Source organism: Culicoides brevitarsis, chromosome 1, assembly GCF_036172545.1.
Source record: "Culicoides brevitarsis isolate CSIRO-B50_1 chromosome 1, AGI_CSIRO_Cbre_v1, whole genome shotgun sequence".
Classification (NCBI taxonomy): Eukaryota; Metazoa; Arthropoda; class Insecta; order Diptera; family Ceratopogonidae; genus Culicoides; species Culicoides brevitarsis.
The window spans coordinates 38,626,240-38,652,733 of NC_087085.1; the positions used below are offsets into that span (position 1 = coordinate 38,626,240).

Genomic DNA, 26,494 nt, shown 5'->3' on the forward strand with positions numbered 1-26,494 from the left:
AATCAGACGTTGTTGAACAAATATTTATCGTATTTTTGTTATGTGGAAAATTTGAAATTAATTGATGTTTATTATAATAATGATAATTATTATCGTTGCGTGTTGTTGTGAATAACAAAAATAGTTTTTGTGTCCTGCTTCGCTGTTCACTACACAGATAATAATAATAATTATTTTTATCGATATTTTGTTCACTGTGCTGATAAAAATAATTTTTTTCACTAAATTCAATATAAATATATTTTGCGCTAATTTTATTATTATTATTTTTATTCATTGTAGTGGATTTTACTATTAGGTTATTATTATTATTTTGTTGTTGTTGTTGTTTAAATTTATCATTATTATCACTATCACTATACTTTTTATTATTATTGTTTACTTTTTCAATTATGCAATAATAGTTGTTATCATTGTAATTACATTGATGTCTTCTTCGTTTAATTTTGAAGCACGCACAATTCGTGGAAGCAGCGAATTTGTACAGAACGACAACGATGACAATTGTAACGGCGGAAAACAATGGCATGCAAATGATGTCGAGTAATACTGTTTTTGTTGTCACTGCGACGGCGGCAGTTGTTGCGAGAATGGCGGAAGTGGCAATTACGTCAAGTTGCGCAAAAAGCCACGTCGATGCCGCAACGGTGGCCTGATAATGCTGTAGAACAAGGTAGTTGACACAAATGATGAGATAGACAAGAGCAGGATGCGATTTTGAGACATGCGTTGATGATGAGCTGTGCCCGCGCGCTGCATTGGCGCTGGGAACTCCCCTGGAAACAGAATGTGAAGCACCTAGGTTCAATTATTTTTTTACCAACTGTTCAAGCACAATTTTGACTTTTTTTTTCATTTTCTACAGATTTTTATTTTTTTAGGGGGAGGAGGAGGGGGGAAATGTCATTCGATGTCGAACAAAAGCTAATTCGTGAAAATATTTTTACAGACAACACTCATTCTACTTGCTGCGATTCGATTTTGATTAAATTCCAATCAATTCCGAAGAAGTCCAAAGAAATTCAAAAACACTGATTAATGAATAGTCCCATTGCGACGTATTTCGCCGTCTTTCTTTCTTCTGTGCTATTCTAATATAATTACCGATAAACGTGATTGAACTTCTTAAATTTCTCGTTTTTTTTATTCAATATTTGTAAAATATCCTGTCGTCTTGTAATTTGAGGCTATGCGAACAAGTAGATTTGCAATTTAAAATTTAACTAAAGCACATTTTATTAACTGATCGAGATCTAACCTCAAAAATGAATTTATTTGGTATTTATTACATAACCTTATTTTTTTTATATTTTGTTCAAGAATCAACCGATTTTAAATTTATTTTTTTTTTTTTTTAAATTTTTTTTTTTTTTTTATTTTTTTTTTTTTTTAATTTTTAATTTTTTTTTAAATTTTTATTTTTTAAATTTTATTTTTTTTTTAATTTTTTTTTTTAAATTTATTTTTTTTTTTTTTTTTTTTATTTTTTTTTTTTTAAATTTTATTTTTTTTTATATTATTTTAATTTTTTTTTTAATTTTAATTTTTTTTTAAATTTTTAATTTTTTTTTAATATTTTTTTTTAATTTTAATTTTTTTTAAATTTTATTTTGTTTTTTATTTTAAAAAGTTTTTATTTCTAAATTTATTTAAAAAAAATAAAAGTGAGGTTATGTCATAAATTCCTGATAAATACCTTTTTGAGGTTAGATTGATCTGTCAATACAAATTTCGTTTTCAAATATTTTTACCGTTAAACTGACAGACATTTTTAGTGACCTTTGTAAATCTTTTCATTTGGGATTTCTCATAATAAATTCCTGCCTTTTGTTATTAATGAAATATAAATTACAAGTCGTTCGATTTATTTTTTGCTTTTACCTTCATTTTTCATCAAATATACTAAATTTGGACTTGTTCAACGCCATCAAAATTTACCCTCCTTTTTGGTTAGATCTTTTTTTTTGGTACAACAAAAAATTGCCATTTATCTATTATCTTGAAGAACTTTTAAGGCAAGATATCTCCAATTTTTTGTCTGTCTGAGTATAAAAACTTAATAAATAAAAATTAATGGATTTTTCTTTAAATAATATCAAAAATCGTTTAAAAGCCATACAAATTATTGACATCATAAAAATAATTTCAAGAAAGTTTAAAAGTTGTAAAAAAAACACTTTTATCAATCGTCTAGATGATTTTTTTTATGATAACTCTGAACATCAAAGTTTCGAAATAAATTTAATGAAAAGGATGCCCAAAAGTTAGACGTTAATGGAATTTTTAATGTAACACGTCAAGAAATGATCCGCCGACAGATGACGACAAAAAAAGGTTAACCTCATCGTACGTTGAACTCTCCATACTAAAATTTAATTAAAAGATAAAAAATAATTCAATTTTTCCCTTTTGTGACCTTGAAAAAAAAATACCGAAAGAGATAAAAAAAAATGTTGATCGATCACCTTTGTCTCTTCAGGTTTGGTTCCCTTAAAATTTATTAATTAATTTAAATAATAAATTGACTCCTGTGACAAATAGACTTCATCTAGTTCTAAAATAGGTTTTGTCCTCATTCTTGTCGTTTCGGTTGTTTATTGAAATATCTTGACTTATTATTCGAATGCAAAACACAGAGGAAGAGGGGAACAACTATTTATACAAAAACATTGAATGATGAGCTTGTTGTTGTTGTCTAATGGCAAAAGGGAATATTGTTGTTCTTCTTCAGTCTCCTCATCTATTCGTTCAGACGACATTCGAGCAGCAAGTCAACAAAATTATATACGAGTGAATCAAACAGTCGTCATTATTCATAGTCTCGTAACTGGTAGATTTTGCCACTCAAACAAGTGCAATAACAACAAAATTGTGACATTTTGAACTTAATTCGTATTCAATGTCATAAATTTTGATTGTCATGAGGAGGGGTTTTTGGTGCAAAATTATTGTTGTTTATTCGTTTTTGGTGACGAAAAAGAGGAAAAATTTATGAGTTAGGCTTAATGAAAAAAGGTAAGTTTTTTTCATTTAAATAAAATTAAAAATTTTTAAATAAATATCAAATCAATATTTTTTTTCATTTCAAAAGCAAAAAATTAACTGATTTTAATAAATTCGATTAATTTTTAAATTTAATTTATAAATAAAATTTCTAAAATAGTAAGTGAAAATTTGCAATTTTTTAAAGGTAAAGATTTTTATGAGTCTTAAATTAATACAATTTTTTAAAATTAATTTTAATCGACTAAAATTTAATTAAAACTTTAATTCTAAAACTTTTTAATCAAAATTATTTTTTTTTTAAAGTTATAAATTAAAAAAAATAATTAATAAATTAAAAAAAAATAATAAAATAATATAATTAATTTATTTAAATTATTTTTTTTTAAATTTATTTATTTAATTTTTTTTAATTTATTTATTTTTTAAATAATTTTTTATAAATTTATTTATTTATTTTTTATTTATTTTTTAATTATTTTTTTTAAATTTATTTATTTAGTTTTTAATTATTATTTTTTTAAAATCAATTTATTTTAATTTTTTTTATTTATAAAAGCATAAAATAAATTAAATTTCTCTATTATTATAAAATGAATTTCTTTAAAAATTAATATTTTTCAATTTTTTTCTATGTATTAAATTAACTAAATTAATTCATCTAAGACAAAAATAAAATAAAAAACTTACGAAGTCAAAAAAATTGATATTTTGCCGAAAACGTTAAAAAAAACTTTACCAATCAACTAATTTCAACAAATGTCCTTCATCAATAAACATCATCATCATTCTCAATAAATCACAAGACATTATCATTAGTTTACCAATAATTGTCTCAATTGCTACCGATTTGTCTTTGATTTCCATTAACACAACACAAAACCTCACGGAAACTCAAATCAAAAACGAATTTGTTCACATCGAATGACATTTCCAGGAGAATAGCTTACAACTTCATTTACGAAGGTTGTTCTTTGTTGTTTGGAGAAACAATCAAACAAACTCCCGCGCAAAAGAAACTCTCGGAAAAAGAAAAAATATTTACCATTAAGTACGTGAACGGTGACACTTTTGCTCTTTGCGTTGCTCGGATTGCACTGATACTGCCCGGAATCCTGTGGGCGCGCACTTTGTATCAGCAGAAATGACGTCGTTGTCTCACCTTTCTCCGTGATGACAGATACTCCGCCGCGGGGTGAGTCATAACTTATTATCTGTTGAAATAAAAGAAAAGAAAAAAAGGAGGAAATCAATGTCAATATTCTTTTTGTATTTCATTTATTTCGATAACTTGTTATGCCTTTCCGAATGATTGTGATTGCCTTTATTGAAATTACACGAAAAAAGGAGAAGAAGAGGGAAAATATGATGAATTGGCAGGAATTCGACAAATACACACTTAATTTAAATGGTAACCAATTCAATCAGCTTTACTGTCAATGCCAATTTACTAAACTTAAGTAAATAATATCTCATAAGCAGATAAATTGAAACGAAAACTTTTATTTTATTTTTTTCTTCTTTTCTCTTTGTTTTCGCTTTTAGTGCAGACAAGAGAACGACTGTTATGACAATCAAATATGATTATTATGACGATACTGGAGACACTTGCCCAATGTTTTGACGTAATAAGTATTAGCGAGCAAAGGCAGTCGAGTAATCGGATTAAAAGGGTCAGTATTTTTTTTTCTCATAATTCTTTGTTTTTAGGAAAAATTTCGGAGAAAACTCATTAAGACAAAAAAAAATTTTTTTTTCGATAAAATCGATCCTGTCTAAGAGCCGAAAGCAAGACGACATTTCAATTTGCCAAATTGAATTGAAATAATGTGTGTCGTTTACATTTTATTTCTTGTCCATCTTCACTCAGTTTCCTTTTTTTCTCTTTTTTTGTCAAATAATATTTTTTTTCACAAAAAAAAAAATATAACGACAAAAAAAAAGACAAACAAAGAAAGATGAGAAAACATGTTTGAATGAGATTGAAAAGTAAAGACAATATGTTAGCTTTGGCTAAAAGGCAGGAAAAAAGTTTTAAGGAACAAAAATTATCTTGAGCGCTTTTTTCTTTCATTTTTTTATTTAAGAATTTTTTTCTGAAAAAAAAAAAATGAAAGATAAAAGCGACTTGCGATGATGACATAATCCAACACGTACACTTCTTTGATGCTTCGCTTGTTGAAATGGAACAAATTTTTTGTTCATAACTTGTTTTGTTTTGTTCTTTTTTTTATTTCAACAAGAAAATTTTTTCTTATTCTGCTTATCGAGACACGTTTTTGTATCAATTTATTTTTTTTTCAACTCACGTGGCTCTTGGTCAGTTAAAATTATTAAAAATTAATTTTTCATTAAAAAAATTGACCTTGATAAAATTTAAATTATATAATCTTTTTTATCAGTTTTTTATATACCTACTTAATTTTTGAAAAAAAAAAAAAATTGAACAAAAAATGTCATCAAAAGCTCTTAACCGTTATATAATATCCGCTCCAACAATTATAAATTAATGATCAATAACGGTTCTCCACGTTAAAATATGTATGAAACAATCCAATTAAAAATTTATTAAATTTTAATTGGTTCTACAAACACAAAGCCGTACAAATACATCAACGGGGTCCTTTGCCGCGAAATACGATACTATCAAAGAGAGAGAAAAAAAAACATAAACTTACCGCATTATTATGATTCCAAAAAATGAAGGCCGGAGGTTCAGGTGAATTATTAACTACACATGTTAAATTTATTGTTGAGCCACTTTCAATATATAAATCTGGTGCACCAATTATTTCTGTTGATGGTTCTATAAATAAATGAGAAAAAAAAAATTTTTTTTTCAATACTCGTACTTAGGTATAAAATTTCACAAGCCAAATAAATGAACAACCTGGGAAATTTTTTACATATTATTTTTTGACAGAAAGCTTTTGAGGCAAATATTTAATGAAAAAAAATCACATAAAAAAATGCAATTAAACACATAAACGCACATTTGTTTTTTTCATTGTAGTCGCTCATGCGATATTTATAAGCCAGGGAGTTGTAAATCAGTAATACGAGCATTCGACATTGGATGTCGATTATAAACACGGATGAGAGGAACAATAGTAAAACAGAGTGGTTTAATGTCGAAGGTTTAAATGCATTTTGTAAAAAAATGTAAAAATATGCTCCGTTTTGGTATTGGAGTCAGTCTGTCATGGTATTGTCAGGTAAGTATTAAAATTAAATATTTAAATATTTTTTAAAGTTTTTTCTTTCAGAAAATATTATTTATGCAGAAACGATGAATTATTAGTAAAAAGCAAGCAAAACTTATTCGAAGACAATTTTAAGGAGCCTTTGACCAAGCTCTTGATTTTATCAAACCAAAGCCAAATTAGATGCATACAATAGCGATACAAACTCATGTTAAGTATTTAATCCCATGTTCATCTTGAAATTAAGTCAACTCGAGTGAAATCACTTCAAAGTATTAACATTGAGGAAATTTTACTAAAAGCATTAGTCAAACTATCAGCATGGAGAGGACTTAAACATGTGATTAGGCTATTAAAAGCAATTTAAAGGATTTTTTAAAAAGTTGAACACTTTCAGTCTATAAAACGTTCAAACTCCAAATGTAATTAAACAATTAGATTTCGTGGATAAGTCATAAAAAGGTTAAGGATCGTTTGACATGTAAAAGAAGTCGTCGTCACATCGTCAGGAGATTCAAATACTATAAAAGTACAAATTATTACAATTCATAAAATAGATCAATGATCAATCAGGAGACACGAACTCATTAAAAAGTATAACCCTGCCATAATATTTTCTAACCAGCTGGATAATATGAAATTAAGGAAAGCTACTGAAAGGTATAAAATCTTCATCGAGAGATTTATAAAGAGACAGAACTGACAAAAGCTTAAACGAAACCTAGATTAAACTTCATTTGAGGTAACGACAAACACAAAATTGTTATATGACTTAACTAAAGTGTATTTATTGACATGTAGTTTTTTAAGTATTATTAGTTCGATTTTTTAAAAACAAAAAAAAAATCCTTAAAAAATCAAACAAAAATACTTAACAACACTCATATCAATAACTAAATACACTTTAGTAAATTGCTCACGTAACTTCTTACAAATGCACTTTTTTCTGTGTCACCATTGTAAGCATTTTTCAGTAATATACTTGTCATATCAGCTTGATTTTATTTTATTGACTTACAATGGATTTATTTTAACGTCGTTCACAATAAAAAAAAAACACAAAAAAAGTAAAATCAATGAAAACAATATAAAAACATATAAAAATGAATTGTTTATGAGTTAATCTACGTGATTGATTTTCCCCGCATTTAATAGGTCACAAAATTCGGTTAAAACACTTAATCTATTTTCGGAGGTAAATTAAATAAAGCGCCTTTTGCGGTACTTCTGCTTGTTCGAAGACATAAACAATTAATAATTCACGTGTCTCATTAGGGGTTTTCCATAAACAAAAAGACGAATGTGTTAAAGAGACGTCATAATGCGTATATATAAGAAATTAAGTGTCTTCGTAATATGTCAAGTAATTTTCCAGAAAATGTGGATTTGTGGGTAAAAGTCTTAAAGTTAAACTCCTTGATATGTTAATCAATCAAACGAAGATTTTCAATGTGAACGAATAAATAGGAGATTTATGCAAAAGACTCGTATTGTGATGAGATAAGACCAGCTGATAAAATTTGTGATTTATGAATAGGAATTCATAGATTTGATTGATAAGACTTCCGATAAATCGTATGATTCGAAATTCATATGAAAATGTAATCTCTTCTGCTTATTCAGTTAACAATGGTGAGAGTTACAGATTTTCTTGATTTTTGGAAGGAGCTTAAGGTATAAATGTTAGAGGTAGGTCAACAATTTTTTCTTCAGTAAAATTTCTTCTAAATTAGAAGCTCCTAATTAATTTTTAATAAGTCTATAAATAAGTTGAATGTTTTCACACGTGTTTCCAGTTTCGGAATAAAAAAGCGAATTCGTTAAAAATAAAAAGAAAACATTTCAATTATTTACTTCATCCTCCCCCATAAATTTAAACCTTGTTGTTAAATATTTAAAACCATCTGAAAAGAACGAATTTACGTCAGATGAGATTTGAAACGATGACGTACATCTGTGATAACAACTCTTGTCTTCTTATACATATTTCACGCCTAGATGGATGGATAGAGGGAAAAAAATGAACTTTTGTTTGAGTTATGTAACGTGTCAAAGGTCATGTTTCTTTTTGTGCCGAACAAAAAGAGCCACTTCACATATTTAGAGCGAAAACCTAACCACACACAACACTGTGAACCCTTGTGAAAATATCGTCAACAAAGACAAACTATTCTATAATGAGAAAGTTTTTTACATCACACACGAATCGCACTTACAGAGTACCCCATTATTAACACAAAAGCCATATATAAATTTTCTCCATAACGACAACATTTTTCTATTCATAACCCCTTGTTTCTCATTCTCTTCGTTATTTTTTTTTTCTCTTTTCATTTTCCCTCACTCTGAGTGTTTTTTTTTCATCCATTTAGCAATGGATGCTATGGTGCTTTTTTAACATTATATCTTGTTTTCATCGCAAAAAAGTATCAACTAAACAAATTGATGTTTACACTATTTTGTTGTTTTGATAATACGATGCCTGCCTGTCTCTCTCTCTCCTTCTCTGTATCTACTCGTGGTTGGAACAAATTGATGATATCATAAAAACATGTCACAGTTTAGTTTAGTTTAGTTTGGTGCAAAAAAAAAATAACGGAAGGGAAAAATGAGTGGTTTATTTATCACAAGAATTTATCCTTTTTGATTATATCAAACACTAAACTAAAACAAACAACAACAAAAACAACTTTTTGTTGTTTGATAAAGTGACATGAATGGAAAGATCTATACGAGAAAAAAGTGATTGCGAAATTTGAGAAGGAAGTTAATAGAATTAAATGGTGAAGCAAAAAAAAAACAAGGAAACCACGTGGGCGGTTAACCACATTTGCGGATGGTATGTTCAATAGGCAAATTTGATTATCTTTGAAAGATTTATGATCAATTTTATCTATTGGGAGTAAAAATAGCAAGGCGTCTCCATCACTCATAAACAGTTTATAAAAGAATGGAGACGCCTTGTTATTTATGTTTTTCTTGATGAAAATCCCACGACAAACTTTTATCGGTTTTAAAATGAAGAAATTGAAAATTTAGCAAAAAAAAGTGACCTTATCTCGATACTTGGCGAAAAAAATAAACAATTTCGTTTCGCTTGAACGGTTCAACTATCAAAAAGTCACAAAAAAAATTCTGCTGATCCAAACAATTTGATCAAACGCCAATAACATTTTTGCTACAAATTTTGTTCATACATACGAAAAAAGGTCGACAATATTGTGATACTTTATTTTATTTCATTTTAAAAAGGTCATGTGTATGTGCATTTCCTTCCCCAACTGATGGAAAAAAAATTTTTTTCATGAAAAAAACAAGTGAAAAAAATTCAAAGTGAAAAGTTTTCCAAAGAATGAGCAAAATTGATACGAATGTCTTTTTGGATTGAAATAAGGGATTGCGGATGAAAGAAAATAAATTTTATTGTGAAAAAAGTGTTTTTTGTTCAAAAGAAGCCAAAAAGTAAGTTTTGTTAGAAATAAATATTTTATCAAAGAACCTTGACATGATGAATGAAAAAAACTAACTTTATGTTTTAGAAAAGATCATTTTTCATTGTTTTTCTTAATATTTTTGCATAGGAGGAAGCGACTGGTTGTTTTTAATTGAAATATTATGGAAATGAGGCGTTTCGAAGAATTTGGTAAGTATCCTAACAAATTTAAATGATATTCATAAATTTTGAGTTTTCTGAAAATTCTCAAGTAAATTTTTGATTAAAAAATATCAAGACCTTATTTGAGAAGTTATGAAAAGAAATTAATATTTCAATTAATCCAAACCAAGCAAAATTCAAGTTAAAAATTGAGTGATTTTTAAAAAATTTGAAAAGTTTCTAAATTGAAGCTTTCTTTATTGAAGCTTAAGGTGAATTTAGAGAATTTGAAAAAAAAACTCAAATAAATTCTATCGAAGCTGATTTCTTGGAAACCAAATATGTCAAAGAAGCTGAAAAGCAACAAAAATATTTAAAAAATATAAGAAAAAAATTTTCCTGAACATTCGACGTCGATTTTTGGATCTTTTTTGATCAACAAGAGTACAATTTTTGAATCTTCTCATAAGAGATTATTTTTTAAAAATTTTCCATAAACGTCAATTCCTTTGAAAGTCCATTACGAAATTTTCCATTTATTACGATAATGTCAATTTACTTTCAATAACCGTGAAAAATTGCTCTCATTTAGCAATCGTGCACATAATATTCGTTTCCTGTCCATTACAATGTTGTTACAATTTCTCACAATCACCAATTACCTCGTCAAATAATTTCCTTCAATTGCCTTTCATTTCTTTCAATTGCGGATAGAATTCAATGCCTAAATTGGTCGCATGTCTTTCCCTTATCATTAATGAATAATGGTCTTAAGTCGACTCGTAACTCTTTCTTTTGTTGGTTGAAATGAAACGCAACAATAGAGTTTTTCATCACGAGACGACTGCCGACCAACACAACTTAATCCTGTGTTAATCTCCGGGATAATAATCTGTAAATTAACTTAAGCTTTGATAAATGATTATAACGCGACTGACTCACGCAAAATAAAAAAAAACAGGCGAAACGAAAGGGGATTTGTCGTGATTGTCATTTTCTCTGTCCGATTGTTCCTCGTTTTTTATTTCTCTCTGTCTGTCACGGATTTAGAATTTTTTGATTAATGATTTGTACTTACCAATAACATTTAGATGGATAAAGTGACTCATGTGTGGCGTTGTCGATATCTGGCACTCGTAGATGCCCGAATCCCGATGCTGGGGATATTTTATCTGTAGTATCCAGTCTTCTGAGTGGGGATGATGTATTGCACGGAAACGCTGATCCGATGTGTATGTGTATCGGCCAACGGTGAGTAAATGGGTATCACGATGTCGCAACCATGATACTTGGATAAGCATCTGAAAAGAGAGAAATTTCAAAAAAATTGGGTAAGTTGAGTTTTTGACGGAATTTTGAAGTAAATTGAACACTCGGCGATTTAATAAAAATTTAATTTTTATTTTTTTATTTAATTAATTAAATTTTTTAATTAAAATTTTGGTTTAAAAAATTTTCAATAGAGACGTAATTTTCGCGTAATTTAAATTTTCAGTTATAAAAAATTTCTAAAATATAACAAAAATAATTTATAAAATATTCAAATTGTTTTAAAGTTTTACTGAAAAATTTTTTAATTTAATTTTTTTATTGGGAAAAATAAAAAAAAAATTAAATTTATTTTTTTTTTCAAATGTGCTTTTAAATTGGCTTTTGGCAAAAGTAAAAAAATAAATAAGAAAGATATATTTCAAGAAAAAAAAAAAAAATAAAACTCAAATCATTTTTCTTAAAATCAAAAATGTGCACTGGGGCAAAAAATTTTAAATTAATTAATTTTTTTAAAATATCTCAAATTTATTATTTTTTCCAAATGAGCTTTTGAATTAACTTTTGGCAAAAGTAAAAAAAATAATTAAAAAAGAAATATTTCGAAAAAGTCAATTTAAAATTTTAAACACAATATTAAAAATGTGCATTGGGGCAAAATTTTCAAATTTATTTTTTTCCTTATTTGCATTTCGCAAAATTCAAAAAATATTCTTAAAAAATAAATATTTCGATAAAAGTCAAATTAAAGTTTAAAATTTTGGATTAAAATTAAAAACTTATAAAAATGTGCATTGGGTCAAAAATTCGTTCAGTTTCTTTTAATAGAAAAGCAATTATTTGATCAAACTTGGCATCAAAAGACTTCTCTGCAAAACCGAAAATCGAATAACTTGTTTACAATTCCAATAAATGTCTATCTCGATTGTTTTGTGGTTGGTTGTTAATCCTTTTATTGTTATTACTTCTCATATTAATTTATGACAATGTTCTATCAGCAATGTCATAATATTTATTGAAATTTAATAGGAATTTGATTATTTTAGTGGTTTTATCGACAATTTACTTGTTTATTCAATAATTTTGCAATTAACTAAAAATATTGGAGTTAGTTTATTGGTTGCTTCTTCATCAATCAAAATCGTTGTTTTCATGAACTAATAAAACGGAAAAACAAACATTCATTAATTTATATGCTTTCCGTGACTGTCCTTAGTCGTGACAATGACAAGACAACGAAAATTGATTGAAATACCAAGAAAGCTGAAATAAAATTAAATTGAATCGGAAATGAATATTACACCAAAAATTTTCATCTGACAAAAAACAAACACTTTTTTTTTACAAAAAAATCCCAAACGAGAACATTAGAAGCACGAAAGAAATAATAATGTCATTTAAGACAATGTGCTTATTCTTGTGAAAACTCTTTTTTTTGTGCTTTTCATGTTCTTCTTCGTCTTAATGCAGAGCGTCGTTATGTCTTTATACAATGCTTGATTGTACAAAAAAAAAGGATAAAAATACATAAGACAAAATAATAGTTGTTCCAATTTTGTCGCAATGCAATGTAACACGAACAACTAAATCCAGCGTACAAATGAGAAATGTACTGACTGTACGGAGGAAGAGAAGGACGAAAGACGACGACGAGTGACTTAAGGGATGCAATAAGATTTCATGATTATTTTGTTCTTTTTTTATTTGTTTTTTTTTTAAATCCAGTTTTAAAGAAAAACATTTTCTGTGGAAAGATGAAGAATTGTTGTTCATAAGAAGCATAGATGGTGAGTATTAAGAGAGTCAAATTGAATTATTTTTTTAAAGTTTAATTTTTTTTTGTATAGAAATTATTATTATTTTTCAGATTTAACAAAAAATTATTTTAATAATTTTAAAATTTTAATAATTTTAATAATTTTAATAATTTTTAATTTTAATAATTTTAATAATTTTAATAATTTTAATAATTTTAATAATTTTAATAATTTTAATAATTTTAATAATTTTAATAATTTTAATAATTTTAATAATTTTAATAATTTTAATAATTTTAATAATTTTAATAATTTTAATAATTTTAATAATTTTAATAATTTTAATAATTTTAATAATTTTAATAATTTTAATAATTTTAATAATTTTAATAATTTTAATAATTTTAATAATTTTAATAATTTTAATAATTTTAATAATTTTAATAATTTTAATAATTTTAATAATTTTAATAATTTTTAATTTTAATTTTAATAATTTTAATAATTTTAATAATTTTAATAATTTTAATAATTTCAATAATTTTAATAATTTTAATAATTTTAATAATTTTAATAATTTTAATAATTTTAATAATTTTAATAATTTTAATAATTTTAATAATTTTAATAATTTTAATAATTTTAATAATTTTAATAATTTTAATAATTTTAATAATTTTAATAATTTTAATAATTTTAATAATTTTAATAATTTTAATAATTTTAATAATTTTAATAATTTTAATAATTTTAATAATTTTAATAATTTTAATAATTTTAATAATTTTAATAATTTTAATAATTTTAATAATTTTAATTTTAATTTTAATTTTAATTTTAATTTTAAATTTTAATAATTTTTTTAATTTTTAATTTTTTTAATTTTAATAATTTTTAATTTTTATTTTAATTTAATAATTTTAATTTTAATTTTAATTTTAATTTTAATTTTAATTTTAATTTTAATTTTAATTTTAATTTTAATTTTAATTTTAATTTTAATTTTAATTTTAATTTTAATTTTAATTTTAATTTTAATTTTAATTTTAATTTTAATTTTAATTTTCTTCTATATTAGCTTCTAAATTAATTCTTCCTGAACGAATTCCATAAATTCTCCGTTATTCAAACACTCAGAGTGAAAATGTTCATTGTATTAACTTTCTTGATTACTTTACTCTCCCCTCATCTCCTCTAAAATGCATGTAATTCCAACCAACTAACATCCTGTTTATGTATTTTCTCCTCTTGTGCGTGTAAACAAATATCGCTTTATATAACAAAATAATATTGTGACGTTTTGAATTTCTGCATAAATTCACTCCGCATCGTCTACAAGCAATTATTTATTATAACGATGCACGTCGCTCAGTATGAAGTTTTCATAAAGTGCTGCTGCTTACATGAATAATTACTTCAGTCATTTACTTTTCCAGATAACATCAATTTTGTTCATGTTTAAGTTTCGCTCTCTACGACGAAGACGCAAAATAATAATTAAACAAAAATTTTTAGCTCGTCTCATAATAGTTAAAGAAAATAATCTCTTAATGAACGCAAACTAGTTTAGTTTTGTGGATTTTCTCGCTCATTCATTGCCTCTTTTTTCGTTCCTTTGACAAACAAATAAGCCGCTTATTTTCATAAAAAAAAAATAATAACAGTTCAGTTTCGTATCGTTGCGTGTTCAAGTTGACTTTTTTCTCCCGCGACAACGAACGACTGCTGAGTAAATAATAACGACTTTGTGATTATTATATGGCGAATGTGAAGTATAGGGAAACATGAAAAATCGCTGTTTTTATCATAATTCGTGTCACAAAACAATAATAATTATTTTTGATTTGTTTTCTCCTGCTGCGGCGTTTTTTTTTCAGTTCGAGTTGCGTTCGATTGTTTGTTTGGATTTGACGGAAAGAAAGCTTTTTAAAAAATGTGGCACATTAACCTAACATTAACAAATACAATCAATCAAAAGTGGGTTGCCAAGTGTTGAAGGAACACATGTTCGTTCGTTCGGAGGCATGTGTGGGAATAGAGAAAAAAAATTGTGTTTGTGTTTGAAAATGACACGTCGTTGATCAATTTGAAGGGTTTTCTGTGGCAGGAAGGGAAACTTGGATCATTGAAATTCGGTCCAATGGGAATTGGAAAAATGATTTGTTCGCAAGGATGGGTAATTGAGTTGAAGTTTTATCGAATTTGGCAAAAGTAAATATTGAATTTTATTTTTAAAATTATTTTTTTAGTTTTAAAGCACAATATATTAAATTTTTGAAAGCTAAATAATTTTTTACAGATTTATTAATTTTTTTTTTTTTTTTGTAGATTATTTTTTTTTTTTCATTTTTATTCATAAATATATTTTTGAAAAATTAAAAAAAATATTTAAATTTAATTTAATTTTATTTTATTTATTTTTTTGTTTGAATTAATTAATTTTTTTTAATTTATTTTTTTACTTTTAAAAAAATTTAAGATTTAAATTTAAAAAAAATTTTTAAATTAAATATTTTTAAATGTTAAATTTAATTTTTTAAATAATTATTAATAATTATTAATAATTAAAATAATAAATTTATTAAAATTTAAAATAGGTAATTTAACTAATTTAAATCAATAAATAATTTTTATTAATTAAAATAATTAATTAATTATCAATATTATAAATTATAATTAAAAAAAAAATATTAATTTAATTATTTATTAGATAATTTAAAAAATATTTTTTTTAATTATTTAGTTTTAATTTATATATATATTTTTTAAAATTTTTAATATTTTTTTCAAAAAATTATCAAAAAAAATATTTTAAAATTTAATTTTTTGAGCTCTAATATATTTTTAAGGGAAATTTAAAAAAAACTAAATAAATGCTGTTCAATTGCCTTTAAACTGCGATATCATCTTCTTCCTTTTAACTTTAACCAAACATTTATTTTATAACTAAAAATAGCAGAAATTCGTTTCACAATGAAAACTTTACTTTTTTTTTGCAAACCAACCAAATAACCAACATTAAAATAAACACACAATAATTTTTCTACCAATTCATTTCCTGCGGAAATCGCTTTAGCTTAACAAATTGTACGATAAATCTTTCTCTCCGTTGGCTCTGCTCGCCCAAACGAACCTCCAGATAAACCGTTGTCGTGTTTTTAATGGCTTTGTCTTTGCATTATGCTGCGTTATTGCTTATGTGTGTATTTTATCGCTAAATTATTTTCTTTTTTTGTCCGAAACCGCACACACAAAGCTCTCTTACTTGCGAATTTTCGTTCAATAAACGGTTATTGTTTCCGCTTTTCGGCAGTCTTTGCTGCTGCTGCTGACCATAAACGACACAAAAGGCCTCGTTTTGGTGCCGTAAATTTCACTGCGTTGTCAATAATTAGAAACAGCTGTTCGTGCGCCTCCTCCCGGAATGTGGGTCAGGCGGCAAAAAGATGACCTAGATGACAGCTACCTTAATTAACAAAATCCCTCGTTTCTCCCTTTTTTATCAATGTCGATTTAAAGGTGTTATCTCATGTGTGTGTGTGTGGCGAGACATTAAAGCGAAAAAGTCATAAATTCATGTTTTGCTCGGCTTTGAGGTAAATCTGCATAAGAAACTTTTCGTACGTGTTGTCTCACATTGGATTAGTTTTGTAGTAATTTATTGCGGATGCGGAGGAAAATGTTGTCAGAAAGGAGCATTTTGATCCATAGAGAAAGATATTGGGATTTAGGACGAATAATAAAATATTTTGAAAAAATTCAAATTTCGAATATTTTTTCTTCTTGGAAAAGATAAATTAAAATTTTTTAAGGTTGATTTAAATTTTTTAATATTTTGATATTTAATTTTTTTATTAAATAAAATAAAATAAATTAATTATTAAATAAAATTAAAAAATTAATTAAAATTAAAAAATAAAATTAAATAATTTTATGGTTTTGAGATTTTTATTTATTTTTATTTTTTACATTTTTTTAAATTTAATTTTAAAAAATATTGCAAGCTTTTCAATTAAATATTTTTTTAAATAATTTAATAAATTATTTTTTAATTAAAAAAACACTTTAATTAATTTATTTGATTAATTTTTAATTTAAAAATTTTTAAATTTATTTTTTTCAAAAAAAAAATAATAATAATAAAAATAATAATTTAAAAATATTTATTTCTAACTTAAGTTTTTTCTAATTTTTTTTTTATTTATTTTTTGTTCATTTTCTCGGCTTAAAAAAATATTTATTTTAAAATTATTCTAAATTTTAATTTTTAAACCAATATTTATTATTTTAAAGGTATTTATTCAGTATTGTCTCATAGGGATCTGTTCATTAGGGATTCAAACAAAATGACAGTTAGACGTCAAAACGATCAAATTCCCGCCAAAACTTAAAAAACTCGACGAACGAAAATATTTCACTTCAAAAACATTTCGCAAGCCCAAAAAGGGTTCACAAATTGAATTAAATTTAATATCGGATGGAATTCCAACTCATGAATTAAATTAAATCATCAACGAAAAAGGAAAAAAAATAAAAATTATCTAACGGATGTTTCTGATGATGATACTTGGAGACGACAGAACTTTGTCTATTATTATTTTTTTTTGTGCAGGAAAAGTTTTCGGTCTATGATTAATTGACTGCTGAAGCACTTTAATTTCATAAATTATTTATAATCATCCATAATGGATCAACTTTCTCTCCATGGAAATGCGTAGCGGGCAGACAGAAACAGCGAAAAAAATGTGTTAGACGATAAAATTCGTGGAAAGTTTGTAACAATTCATCATCTTCTGACGCTTGAACAACCTTGACGAGTTTTTTTTATCGACAATTCACAGAAAAAACTCCCGAAAAATAAAAATTTAATAATTTAACACTCGAGTAGCTATTTTCCTTGCTTTAAAGTCTCAAATCTGAGAAAATTTCGAGGAAAGTGCATTCACTCCACAAACCAACTATCATCATCTTCATCGTAATAATAATGAAAATTTATCACATTAAGCTCATAAACTGGAAGATTTGCTCAAAATATAATAATTATTTCCATCCGATTAAATTTTGTCGAAAGTTTTGTTGTGCCGACGAAGGAGAGACTTCGTGTCGTCGCATGTCTGAGTTATTTATTGACAAATAATAAATAAAAAAAATAATAAACTTGGGATTTTAACACGATCATCAATTCATAAACGAATCAGATCGAACACAATTAAATGGAAATTTCATTTCGAAACAGATTCTAATCAAATATTAATCAAATTTATTATTTAATTTGGAGTCTTTTGTGATTTTCTACAAGAATGGAAACAAGAATTGGAAAATTTTCGATGAGAGAATGAAAATTTATATGTTAGAGTAACTTTTGGTATGACATTATCGGTTGCATAACAAAGTTCACAATTCAATTTTGTTGTGTGAAATTTGATTTTATGCTATTAAATTTTAATTAAATTAGAGAATGAACCAGATTTTCATAACTGGGTTAAAGGATCGCTTTTTTAATAATTTAAAAAAAAAATATTTAAATAAATTTAAATATTAAAAAACAAAATAAATAATTTAAAAAATATAAAATAATAGAAAAATAATTAAATAAAGTTTTAAAAAATAAATTAATTGATTAATTTAATAAAATAAATTTATTATAAAATAATTATTATTTTTATTTATTTCATAATTTTTTTTCAAAGTATATTTATTGAAATAATCTAAAAAAAATTAATTATTGATTAAATTATTAATAAAATAATTTTAAAAAAAATATTAAATATTTAAAAAATAAAATTATTCTCAATATTTACTAAAGTTTAATAAATTAAATAAATAAATTAATAAATAAAATAAATAAATTACTAAATAATTAATAAATTAATAAAATAAATTAAAAAAAAAAAATCAGCTCAAAAAATTTTGAATTTTTTTTTAACTAAATAAAAAAATTAATAAAATTTATTAAAAAAAACTTTAAAAAATAAAGAAAAAAGTTAAAATCAATGTTCAAGATTTTTTTTTAAAGTTGTCGTAAATATCAACAAAAATTTACCTAAAATCAAGAAATGAACGTCATTACTCAAGTTACGTGAAAATTGGGTCATGCAACAGCATTTACGTCACAATATCACATGAAAACAAATTGACGCATTATTGGACAATAATTTAATATTTTGCCGGAAACAATTTCAAAATTGTCTGTTTTCGAATTGAAATGGCTTTTGTTGCCCAAACCAAACAATAGCGACGAGAATAATTGCTAATCATGACCTCAAAAGTGACAAAAGATGCCAAAATGTAAACAAATGTCTCACCTCCCAACGAAATCCCACTGATTTAAACAAACATTCAATTCGTTAAGGAGAATTTGTCGAAATCGTGTTTAATTGCAACGCAGTCCAGTTCATTATTCCATCCTAATTAGAGAGACATTGTACATGCGAATAATTCATCAAACCAGGGGATTTTCTCTCGTCGCTTGTTTATTGCGTGCTAAAATTAACACGATTGATTATAAATTCTCCCATTCACATAATTGCACGGGACACCGAGGTTTTCGGCAAAAACAGAATTATTATGTTCAACAAATTGCGTTACTACCAGCTAATACTCTACCGATAAATATTTATCTCTCTACACAAAGTTTTATTGGCATTGTATGACCATCAGCTATGAAATAATTGATCAGGAGTCGTGATTAGAATATATTGTTTAAATTTATGTCGTTCGTAAATTGATGAAAGGGAGGAAAATTAGTGAAATTTCATGAGTTGTTGACGATTTTTGATTAAAATTTTATGGATTTTAGTTTTAAATTTTTCATTAATTAAGCGGAAAATTCAATTAAATTTCGTTTTAGTGATCAAAAATGTTTTAGGTTTATTATTAATAATATTTTTCGATACATTTTATTGAATTAAGTATATAATTTTTATATTCAATAATATTTTTTATATTTTTTATTTATTTTTATTTATTTAAATTTTTTTTTTAAATATAGAAAAAAAAAATTTTTGATTTTATTATTTTTAATTTTTTTATTTTTATTAAATTTTTAATTAAAAAAATTTATTTTTTTAAATAAATTTAATAATTTTATTAAAAAAAATTAATTTATTTAAAATTTAATTAATTTTCATTTTTTTAAATGATAAAAAAAATTTTTAATTAATTTTTTTAATTTTAAAAAAAATAACGTTTAAAAATAAAAAAAAAAAAAATTAAAAAAAAAAAAAAATTATTTTTTTAAAAAAAATAAATAAAAATAAATAAAAAATAAATTAAATAAATTAATTAAAATTTAAATTAAATTAAAAATTTATTTTAATACATAAATAAAAATTATTTTTAATAAAATTATTAAATTTATTTTAAAAAAATATAAAAATTTTTCCTAAAAAAAAATGTTGTCTTCACAATTTCCTAAAAATCAAACATTAACCACTCAAATCGTCGCATATAATAACAAATCCTTCATCAAGGCATATAATGTCACTTTACTCATATTATGAACAAATTGCTACTCATTATTTTTAACACAAACCTGCTCAAAAAAACAAAATTATCGTAATTACCAACATAATTTATTATTCATTAAATTCTTTTGTCGTCATTTTTTCATCCACAAAAATAGAGGAAAAAAAATACTTTTTGACATCGGCGATAAATTACATGCCAAACAATTTAACTGGCAAGCAGTGACGAGACTTCCACGCGCAATTTCCTATTTTTCTTTTTTTATTTTTAATAACAAAAGAAATTACGCAAATCACAAAGCAATCGAATTAAGCAACTAAGCGACAAAAATTTACCGTGAATGAAAATTTTTGGGTGACATAAATTCATGACTCTCAAATTTATTTTTTCTCTAATCGCACGTGGTGCATATTTAAAGTAATTTAAGGGTATTTTCAGTTAATTACCGAGTTACGGATCTGACATTGACCTAAATTGTGAATTTTATTTCGTGTGCGTGAGTGTTCAATTTTCTTCGTTTTGTTAAATTTTTGGTAATTATTGGGTATATGTTTTAATTGCGGAGCATGTTTATAAAAATTTTTGACAGTGAAAATTTTGACAGATTAATTTTTTGGTTAAAATTTTAACTTTTTAAAAAATTCAAAAAAATTTAAAAATAAAAAAATTATTAAAAATAAATTTAAAAATTTAATTAAATAAATAAATAAATTATTAAAAAATTATTTTTCATAAAATTTTTTAATTTTTTTTTAAATATTTTTTTTTTTTTTTAATAAATAAAATAAAAAAAAAATTTAAATAATTTAAAAAAAAATTAAAAATTAAATAAAATTTTAAAAAATAAAATAAAATCCGAAAATTTTTTTTTTTAAATAAAAAAATTAATATTTTTAATTTTCTTTAATCAAAAAAAATAATTTAAAATAAATAAATAAATTAATTAAATAAATAATAACAATTTTTTAACATTTGTCAAAATATGAACTGTCAAAAATTTTCAATAAATTTAAAAATTAATAAAAAATCGTTACTTACAGTTTTATTCCCTAAATTCTTAACTCTACATGTTAAATACACGGTTTTCCCCAGAAGGGCTGTGACATTTTTGGAAGCAGCTTTGTCGAAATACGGTCCATTTTTGTTAATGGACTCGAGATCTATCTGTCCTTTGCTCACATCTGTGCCTAATTTGTTGATATCGCTCGACGACGACGACTGTTTCGTGGCATCGCGTTGTGCTCCATCGACAACTGGAAAGAGATAAAAGACAAAAAAAAATGTTAAAAGCTACTCTCTAATTAAATTTCATCAGAAAATTGAGTTTAGTTAATAAATGGCAATTTGCAAAAAGTTTTTATTTTCCGACCATCAAAGCGAAAAGTTTTTAAAAGTGTTAGAAAGCTCAAAGGACTCTTCGTATTACCAACACCTCGACGCATATCACTTGACCCATATTCAACAAACAGCTCGTGCAACAATTTTTTTTTCATGTGCTTTTGAGTGAAATCAGAGACAATGCCACTTCAACAATTAGAGCGAAGTAATTCGAGTGAATTTTTTTTTCATAATTTTTTTATACGTTAAAAACTCATTTTTTTCAAGCTCAAGTCTGATAAAAGTAACTTTTGCAGCAAAATGCATTTCGAGGTAAAAGCAATCTTTTTTGAGTCGCCCCCAGAGAATTTCTAATGTAAAATATATTCTTAATGCACCTGTTATGTGTGTATTAAATTTCAGTTTCAAGATATCAAAATGCGTTTATGGTGCACACAGGTGACCTAAATTTCATCGAATAGACATTTCTAGCACAAAAGTTGCGGAATGAAAGTTTTTCTTTTGTGTGAAGAAAAAATTAGTTAAGCGCATTTTTAGTTAAAAAATTTTAGAATTTTTTTTAGAAATAATTGTTTTTCATTATTATCGAAAAATATTTAATTTCAAATTTTTATTTTAAAGGTGACCCTAAAAAATTGCAAAAATTCTTAATTTTTCATTTTCTTCAAAGTTTTAATTTAAAAAAGAATTTAATATTTATTTATTTGTTAATTTCTATTATTATTAAATTATTAATTATTTCAATTTTTATAAAAAAAAAATAAAAATTTAAATTTTAATTTAACTAAAAATATATTTTAAAAAAAAATTTAAAATTTTCCTAAATTAATTTAATTTTTTTTTTGTAAGAAAGTCGAAAATAAAAAGTTTTTATAAATCAAAAAAATTTAATTAATTAAAAAAATTTAAATTATTAAAATTATTAATTATTTATTTAATTTTTAATAAAAATTATTTTTTTATTTTTTAATTTTTAATTTTTTTTAATTATTTAAATAAAAAATAAAATATTTGTAAAAAAAAATTTAAAAAAAAAATAATAAAAATATTTTTAAAAAATTAAAAAAATAATTAATTAAAATAAAAAAATGAAATTAAATTTTTTCAGACAGACAAATCACACAAAAACTTCACAAAAAAATAAAAAATCCCTAAATAACCTAACGAGCTCCATTATTCATTCTACCCTGGAATAGTAAACAGCTGTCACAACAAAACATCAAAAGAGCTATCGTTGTCGCAGCAGCAACACAAAAAAAATCAACTAACCAATCATTTGTGTCACGAGAGTCGGTCTACCAGTTTTGTTGTTTTCTTATCATCATTTTTATATTTTATGCATATTTTTATTCAGAATACAAAAACAATCCGTCAACGAAGTTTTTTTTGTTGTTTTATTTTGTTCGAGCAACAACAGACATTTCATTAGTTTTTCTCTGTCCGCAACAATTTATTTTACGTTTTCCGCTGTACGTGACGTTCATCATATAAACACATCAGAAAAAGGAAAAATATCTGATATAAAATATTTTTTTTTCATATTTAAAAGCTCGTCGCTCGTTGTTATTTATTCGCTCGCATCGTAAAAATAGCCAGATAGAGCTCGACGGAGGCCATGAGGCTTCAAAAGTACACAAAAGTGCATGCATGATTTATGAGTTTTTGATTAGTCCGATCATGATGACGTGCGCGCATGACTAGCTCCAACAGCAAAAAAGTTATTCCGTTTTCTTTTTATTTTATTTTTTGCTCATTTGTTCTTTTTTTTTTGAGCATACACGAGGACGAAAAACAAACCGCCGGTGAATTAATTGAATTTTCGTATTCAACAAATAACAAAAAAAAAAAAATTAAAGTTGTCGTTAAAAAAGATCTGAGCGTTTTCTTACTATGAGCCCAAGGCACATTTTGAAATTTCCTCCATTGGTAAATTTTTAATTACTGTCTCAATAAACATTCTGAATTGCATTTCAAAAAACATATTAAATTTTTACCTAATGAACATCCTAAGTTTTCATGAAAATGAAAATTTAAAATTTTGTCCCAATGCACATTTTGAAATTTTTCCTAATGCACATTTTGAATTTTCCTTTGACTAATTTTTCAAATATACACTGGGATAAAAACAAATAATTTTTTTTCAACGAAAATTCGAAGTATTTTAAACTATTGAACAATTTAAAATTTTGTCCCAATGCACATTTTAAAATTTTTGCTCAATTCAAATTCTAATTTTTTTCATCCCAGAATATATTTTAAATAAACTATCAAAATAAATTTGAATTTTTGACCCAATTTACGTTTCAAAATTCTTTCTAAATCGTATTTCAAATTTTCATCCCAATGCACATTCAGAAAATTTCAAAACGACAATTCCTAAAACGTATTTTTTTTTCAAAAATGCATTAAAAATGTGCTTCGTTGATTGACGAGCACCTATTTAGGTAGGCTTTTGTGTTTTATTTAATGTCGGAATCAGCTGATGACGAAGTGTTCTCGATGTTCGAGTTAATGTTGACTGACATTAAGCGTTTTACCCGCATGCAAGGCCAATCAAAAGGTCGTTACGAAAAAAAATTTGAATAAAAAAAAATAGTTTAACCTTCACAATTTTTTTTTCTTGCTCAGTGTGGAAAGAGATTTTTTTGCAAGTTCATGGCTAAAAGTGGCATTTTTGATATGGATCAGCAACACAAAAAAAAAATCGATGAATAATTCTCGGAAAATTCATCAAAACAGAATTTTGTTTAGAGAATGTCCCTCGATTGTTATCAAAATGACAATAAATAATGGAAAAATATTTTTCTAGCTTATCTTTCTGTGTGTTGGTAGTTTAAAGTAAACAAAACTGTCCTGCAGGCATTTGGTGACATAATGTTGTGATTATTTATTGTGTCTACTCTAAAACCCCCATTTTGTGTATATTTTCATGTCATATGTAAGTTTTATTTATCTGTTTTTTGTTTTGTCTGACACTATGAATTAAGTGAGGTTTTGCGAGAAAAATTATCAAAGTTGAATTATTTTTTAATTATTTTAAATATTTTCTTAAATTTGATCTTTTAAAATTATTTAAATATTTAAAAAAAAAATTATATTTTTGGCGCGCTTTTTTGGCGGGCTTTTTTTGGCGGTTTTTTTTGGCGGGCTTTTTTGGCGGGCTTTTTTTGGCGGGCTTTTTTTGGCGGGCTTTTTTTGGCGGGCTTTTTTTGGCGGGCTTTTTTTGGCGGGTTTTTTTTTGGCGGGCTTTTTTTGGCGGGTTTTTTTTGACGCGATCTCGAGGAGTACAAAATTGTGCAAATTTGAATTTTAAAAATATCCCAATGCACATTTTGACGTTTCTTGTCAAAATTTTTGAATTTTAGCAAAAATTTTACAAAAAATGTCAGAAATTGAACAAAAAAGGATAATTTTTTCGCAAAATAATAATTAAATTTACACTAAACCCATATTTAAACAATTCCATGATAGCATAAAAAATCCAACAATTCCTCGTTTAAACAAAATTCCCATAAATGGACTAAACGATTCCCCGAAGTTTCAAATTGAATTACTGATCAATCATCATTTTGCGGGTATATTTTTTGTTTAAACGCCAGATTTACGATTCTCCGAAGTAATTTGCGTGTGAAATTATTTTCCACAACTAAACAATAATACGCAGTTCAAGGTCGTCGGTTTCGGCGTTGTTGTTAGTTTTCCGAGAATCGATACCAATATAATTAGATTGACGGCGCGCAACAGAGCTCCATGCCTAAAAACCATTCGTCGTCGATTTAATCGATTAATGACAGTTTTATCCAATTTCGATGTCAAAATCTACAAGGTAAATACAGACGCGGAAAATCGATCTGTCAATGAATAGAATGCTTAGAATAATTATACAGGAGACAAGAAAAGATGCGGTTCGTGACTTTTTTCTTTACGGTTAATACGAAATGCGGGAGAAAAAGCGAAGCAATATCAATTACGAAATATGGATTAAACGGAATTGAATTGAATGTCAAGGTCTTGAGTTTCCTCCTCCTCTTTTTTTTTGTTTTAAAAGTTGCAGAGAGAATCAGCGGAAAATGAAGGAACGGAAAATTGATTAATTTCCATAAAATACGGGAGAAAAATCGATTCAATGAAAACTTTGCCATTCGCGTTCTTTCGTGTCTTCTCATGAATGTTCGATGACTTATTGACCCAGTTACCGTCGTAATTCGCTTGATTACGAAAATAAATCAGATATCGCCTACGGCGGATGAATTTCCGACCGGTGTCATGTCATTTTCGGCAACAAGACGAAAGAAAAATGATTTAAGATTTCCTGTTGTTGTTTTCGTTGCGCATTTCGACATTAGGGGTTACTGTATTTTGTAAGTTTTTCAATCTAGAATATTTTTTTAAAGAAAATTTTTCTTAAAAGAAAACGAATGTGAAGAATTTTTTTGATTTAAGGACCTCTTGAGGCTTTTTAGGGGTCTTAAGATTCAAAATTACAAAAATATTGAATTTTTAGTTAAAATTTGATGGAAAAATTGTTCATTGAAAAAATATTGAAATAAGCTTTCAAAAAATTATAACTTTAATAAGACGTTAGATGTTAAAATTTTGACATTTAGGACCCCTAAATTTAATTTTTGGACCCTTTACGTCAAAATTTGTCATTTAACGTCTTATAGAAGTTATAATTTTTTGAAAGCTTATTTCAATTTTTTTTCAACGAATCATTTTTCATCAAATTTTAACTAAAATTTATATTCTTGTAATTTTGTTTCTTAAGACCCCTAAAAAAATCTAAAGGGTTCCTAAATAAAAAAAAAATATGAAAACTTCCTTCAATACCTTTCAAAGGTTAATTTTTTATTTTCATTAAA

The 26,494-nt window shown here is 25.1% G+C and overlaps 1 protein-coding gene across 1 annotated transcript in view; it reads right to left on the reverse strand.

Annotated features, from left to right (window-relative positions):
- Positions 1-474: 474 nt before the first annotated feature.
- The window catches only part of LOC134837623 (zwei Ig domain protein zig-8-like), a 131,592-nt gene continuing 105,572 nt past the window's right edge, over positions 475-26,494 (reverse strand). Inside the window, exons 6-10 of the mRNA XM_063853009.1 lie at positions 21,333-21,547; positions 10,880-11,102; positions 5,682-5,809; positions 4,049-4,217; positions 475-776 (exon numbers count right to left, since the gene is read on the reverse strand). Coding sequence (XP_063709079.1) covers positions 607-776; positions 4,049-4,217; positions 5,682-5,809; positions 10,880-11,102; positions 21,333-21,547 — 905 coding nt within the window. The 3' untranslated portion in view covers positions 475-606. The remainder of the gene's footprint in view (positions 777-4,048; positions 4,218-5,681; positions 5,810-10,879; positions 11,103-21,332; positions 21,548-26,494) is intronic.